This window comes from Ricinus communis, chromosome 5, assembly GCF_019578655.1.
Source record: "Ricinus communis isolate WT05 ecotype wild-type chromosome 5, ASM1957865v1, whole genome shotgun sequence".
Lineage (NCBI taxonomy): Eukaryota > Viridiplantae > Streptophyta > Magnoliopsida > Malpighiales > Euphorbiaceae > Ricinus > Ricinus communis.
The window spans coordinates 4,263,429-4,269,476 of record NC_063260.1 but is presented as its reverse complement, the minus strand read 5'-3'; the positions used below and the strand labels follow the sequence as shown (position 1 = coordinate 4,269,476).

The 6,048-nt window shown below is 29.0% G+C and overlaps 1 protein-coding gene across 1 annotated transcript; it reads left to right on the top strand.

The window, feature by feature from the left end:
- The first annotated feature begins 2,425 nt into the window (after positions 1–2,425).
- LOC8272190 (transcription factor MYB20) lies at positions 2,426–4,972 on the top strand. The gene is made up of 3 exons (XM_015727063.3): positions 2,426–2,793; positions 3,143–3,272; positions 3,925–4,972. The coding sequence occupies exons 1-3, from the start codon at positions 2,661–2,663 to the stop codon at positions 4,694–4,696; spliced, it is 1,035 nt and encodes a 344-aa protein (XP_015582549.1). The 5' UTR covers positions 2,426–2,660; the 3' UTR covers positions 4,697–4,972.
- The last annotated feature ends 1,076 nt before the right edge of the window (positions 4,973–6,048 follow it).

The window sequence follows — 6,048 nt, the reverse complement described above, 5'->3', positions numbered from 1 at the left end:
ACAAGCAGCAACCTTCACTTCACTCTATATATAATTTAAAGGCTTAATAGTAAAAAAACATTTAAAGTAGTTTATTATTTTGACTAATTTTTTAAAATTTATCAATTTAGTCAAATAATTTAGCCAAATTGAATTGCTGGTCAAAATTAAGCAATGTAAATAATAATGTGAATGTAATATAGGAAATAAAAATTTAAAATTAAGTAACGTGTATAAATAATGTAGTATTAGGATCCATCAATTTGAATTTTTCATTTTCTAATTGGCATCCATGTCACTGTTCGTATTGTTTATTTTAACAAACAATTCAATTAGGCCAAAATGCACTAAATCGTGGTTAAATTAATAATTTCTAAAAAATTGATTAAAATAGTAAAATTTTGTAAATGTTTGGATTGTTAGGTTATTAGTCCTAATTTAAAAATGAAAAAGAAAGCTTAACCCAGATTCTTATATCATTCGAATGGGTGCACAGTCTTCTTACAAGAGAATCTTAGATTTAACAATTCATATTTCATACTAGGTTGGTACTTTAATTAATAGTCATAGCGAACTCTTATCTAACATTATAAATAACCAATTGAAAACTAAATATTAAATATTTTCTTATTTATTAATTATTATTGTGACTCGAATTTAATATTTTATAATTCTAAAGACAAATTTATATCATTTAGTAAAAATTGTTTGAAAACAATAAGTCAATCATTACCGTATATATTAGTAAAAGAATAAAAAAAAAGTGGTTTACAATTTCTTTTTTATTAAATTTTATACATAATTAAATCAATATAAATATAATATTTAATAAATAATATTATATATCACTGTATAATTTTTGTTTGTCTACGAATCACAACTTAGTTACCATAAATTTATTATTATAGAAAGAAAAAAGAAAACAGAAGAAAAAGAAATCCCATGGTCCGTCTTAGAAGGAGCAGAATAAGGTAGTTTTGCTTAGAACATAATACATTATTGAGTCAGGTTTCATGGGTATACTAACTAATATATATATAATAGAAATATAATGTCCTTTTTTTGTTTAGCTGCGGTGTGTAATTTGTAGGATAAATAAAATATGTATTGCGTTGCTTTAAATGAAACAAAAGGTAATAATTAAGTAAAATTACACCTGTATTATATGCATTATATATCAATCATATTTATCCAAATATACATTATCTCTTGAAATATAGAATACTTAGCTATGACAATTTTATTAATAAATAAATATTGTTGTAATGATCTAGATATATATCGTCCCGATCGAATTTGTTTACTTCAAATTTGTCCAAAGAGTTGTACAAATTGGACCATTTATTTGGTAACAGCTGCTTGAAATTGGGCCATTTTGCTTTACATATAAGATTATCAATCAAATAGTACACACATCATACGCATATTTATTTATTTATTTGCATGCATATCCTGCCCTAAAATTAGGTAATTATTAATGTATGAATGGGAGTTAAAAAAGAAAAAGAAACCCATTACATGAGGGAACTATCCGCACCAAACAACAGCTCATGGATGGTGAAATCGATGCCCAAACAACACCATTAATCATACCCATTAGAGGAGATTAAAAAGAAAAACAATACATAATATAAAATTTATTTTGATTATCGATATGCTTATGTGAAAGAATTGCTATAGAGGAAAGGAAAAATGAAAACTTCTTGCTATGTTTGCCGCATTATATTCATAATGACATTTAATTATGAATAATTGGTGTATATCACTAGTATAATTATATATTGGTTAACGTTAAATAGTTTACAAGAGTGTATATAAATTCTAAAATTTATAAATTAACGAGTCGATATCTACCAAATTATCTAATATCTTTTAGAAAAACAACTAATATAATTTGAAATGTCAGTTTGAATTCTAGTTTAATTTAAATAAAATAAAAAAATTATTTTAAAAAATATTATTTATTGTAATAATAATAAAAATAAATTTACTTTTTACCCGTAAAAAATATTTATTTTAATAAAACAAAATCAAAACTAATAATCTAAGTAATTTAGAGAGGATGTATGAAAAGAAATTCATTTTTTTTTCTTTTTTAATTTTTGGTTTCTTTTTAAGTTGTAAAATTTTTGGGAATGAGAGGAGGCAAAGAGGTGTGAGAGTGGGGTGGAGTAGTAGTAATCTCAAATTTTTCAATCTCACTTGGCACGCTTCAAACTCAAGCAAAGAAAGGTGGATGAGCTGGAGCTTTCTGAATATGACTTTCGCACGTGTGTTACGCGTGTACTCTTGCCAAGAAATGTAGCAGTAGCACAAAAGAAAATATTAGTCATAATTTTAATTAATGTTCGTTCATAATAAATAAAAATAAAAGAATTAAGAGTGAAAGAGGAGAAAGTCCATCTCCTTTGGGTAGAGGGTTGATTTATATATAAGTAGGTAAGGCAGTGGGCATTTTATACTAGGCTTTGCCTTGTCATCTCTCTGTATTATTATTTATCTCTCAACAATCAAGAAACCTCTCTCTCTCTGCACTCTCTTCTTCTTCTTCTTCTTCTTCTTCTTCTTCTCCTGTATTCTTGATATAATTCATTAGGTTTTGTCCTTTTCTGTAGTTCTTCTTTCTCATTTGGGTTAAATTTAGTGAGGAAGAAGGGAAAAAGAAAGACAGAAAAAGGAAGATGGGAAGACAACCATGTTGTGACAAAGTTGGTTTGAAGAAAGGGCCATGGACAGCTGAAGAAGATAAGAAACTTATCAACTTTATCCTTACCAATGGCCAATGTTGCTGGAGAGCTGTTCCTAAGCTTGCAGGTTTTTCTCCTTCTTCATTCCCCAACTTCCCTTTTTCTTTCTCCCTAGAACTGTGAAATTGCGAGTTTAAATCAATTCCCGGATAGTTCAGTTTTTTTAACTGGAATTAGTAAGCATGCAGAAGCTTACAGCCATCTGGTCGAATAAATATGTGTATTTTATTTTACTACCAAAAATATCAGCTGTCTTCGCCACTAATTCAATTTCTCTTTTGCTGGATATAAAGTGTTTTTTTTTTTTTTTTTTCTTGAAAATGGAAATGGGTACCGAGATTTTTCTTTTTAAAGTGGATTATTGGGTAAACTTGGTTATTGATGAATTTATGGGGCGGGTGCCATTGATATTGCAGGATTGTTAAGGTGTGGAAAGAGTTGCAGGCTGAGATGGACAAACTATTTAAGGCCAGATTTGAAGAGAGGTCTTTTATCAGAATATGAAGAAAAAATGGTCATTGATCTTCATGCTCAACTTGGAAACAGGTTAGCCAATCTCTTTCACTCTCTGTTTTGAGTCACAATCTCTTTTTTCTTAATTAATTGTTCCCTTCTTCCTTTCCTTCTAACTTGATTGATTTTCTTTTTTCTTCTGCACTTGACTTCTGTCATTACTTGGTTTGGTTAAGTTTCCTGTTTAGACCAACTTCAAGAGTTTCTTCTTTCTTATAATAGAATATCCCCAAATTTTCTAAACATATAACTTTTATGCTTAAATTTTTCTTAAAAGAAGAACTCTAAAATGAGAAATTTTCAAAATTGTAGTCTTGGTCCCATCTGCAGTGTTTTAATGCATTGAAGGGAATTACTGGTCATTACTGTTGAATTTGGGATTGATTACTTTTTTAAAAAAAATATATATATTTCATTCGAGTATAAGCATGCATGATATGCCTTATTTTCCAAGCTCTAGTCATGCTTCTTCTTTAAAATGAACCTTTATAGCTAGTGGCTATAATATAAGTAAGCCACTCTTGTTTCAGGTGGTCCCAAATGCTTCCTCATCATGAAATTTACTATTTCTTTTCTACTCACTACTTATTATGCTTTTCTTTTTCCAATTTATTATTTTTTTGGGGTTAAATATAACTTTTGCTAATGATTATTATGGTGACAATTCCTTGCATCTTCTTGACAGATGGTCTAAGATTGCATCTCATCTGCCTGGAAGAACTGATAATGAAATCAAGAATCATTGGAATACCCACATCAAGAAGAAGCTTAGAAAAATGGGCATTGACCCTCTTACCCACAAGCCACTCCCTACCACTGAAACACCATCATCACCAACATCGCCACCACCACTGCCATCTCAAGAGCAAAAACAAGAACAAGAAGTGGTGCAAGAACAGCAGCAAAATATGCAATCTTTAACTTGTTCCAACAGTAATACCATGGCTGAATTGGAACAGAACAAAGAAACTGAAACATCTATACAATCAACAGTCACTGAAGAGGCCAAAGTAGATCATGAAGACAAAAGCACATTTGATACCATGGAGATAATGATCAATGGTTTCTGCATTGATGAAGTTCCTTTAATTGAACCTCATGAAATGTTGGTTCATTGTGCAGCACCTTCTTCTTCATCAACAACAGCAACAGCAACAGCATCAACATCTTCTTCTTCATCATCATCATCATCAACATCATCATCTTGTCATGATCCCTCAAACAATAACAATAACAATAATAATAACTTGTTTGAAGAGTGGCATTTTTCAGACTTTGAGTGGCCAAACAATGATATTGACTTGTGGGGTGATGAGTTAAGTAGTTGTTGGGATTTGCTAATGAATGATGCTGCTGCTGATGATACTGACAGAAAATTACAAGCTGTTGATCCTCCTCTCAATCAGTGCCAAAGAATGGATTTTGATCAAGATTCTTGGACATATGGGATCCTGTAATTTGACACCCCAAAAAAGAAGAAAAGAAATTATTTTTTTTCTTTTTTTCCCCTTTTTTTATTTTATTATTGGTGGGGCTTATTTGTAGCTTCTTTATTAGTTTCTACAGAGAAAGAAAAATAAAATAAATTATCAAGAATCCGGGAAAACCCCATCTTTGATTTAGCCTTCTTCTCTTAAACCTTTCTCATTTACTCCTTTTCTGGAGAAGAATTAATAAAGTGAAAAGAAATCTCTTGTATATGAATGATTATATATATTTATCAAGTTTTCTCACTTGTCACCTTTTCTATGCTCCACATTTGTGTACCTAAGGATTATTTCCGATTTTATTACAATAATGATTTTTTGTGAACAAAGGTTTTTTCATTTGCATTGTTATATATGGGTTTTTTTATATGAGGCTTCTGCTGTTCTGCATTCCAATGGAATTTGAACATTCATTTTTCTTTTTCTTTTACATCATTCATACAAGAACAAAAAAGTCACGTTCGTTTTAAATTAAACAAGAAAAGAAATGAATATGTAGGAGACGAGATAGGATTTCTGGATCAATTTAGTATAATTCAGTTAGTTCTGAAATCGTTTCTAGAGTTGTCAAAGATCTGAGTCTGAACTCTGATCGGAATGCATTTTGGGGGTCTGCATTACTTAGGAAAGTGAGTTGCAAACGTGGGATCCATGCATCCGCCACATTCTTGTACATAATAATTGATAGGAAAAATTTAAAATTTAGTAAAAGATTTTATAGTATTTTTTTTTTAGTAATATTTGGGTATTCAAGAAATTATAAAGTAAATTCATTAATACATTAATAGTTTTAGTCATTGAATTTTAAATAAAGTCCGAAATTGTAAAAATTAGTTTTGTTGGATAAATGACAAATAGTAGAGTTGTATAATATTATCAAATCATCTAAACTTTATTTAGTGGTCTTGAATGAAAGATAAGTTGATAAGCAATAAGATAATAGTGGAATCACAAGTAATTTGAACTGAATGAATGAAGTATGACTATATAATAATGTTAGGGAATTTAGATGTAAAATATTAACATTTAACTACCAAGATACTAAAGTATCATAAAAAAAAATTAAATGTATAGACCTTTTAAGTTAAAAAGTATTAAAAGAAAACTCGCATAATTAAATTTTCTACTTTTCCCTAATTAATATATAGAACCATTCACATAAGTAAATAATTAGTTAGTTATTTATTCATGTTTTATTGTCAAACTTTCATTTTATTTAATAACTATTCGGGCAAAATTCAAATTCAAATTCAAATTTGAGTTAGAATCATTTGATCAAAGAATTTAGATGCAAATAAAATAGCAAAAATATTAGAAAGAAG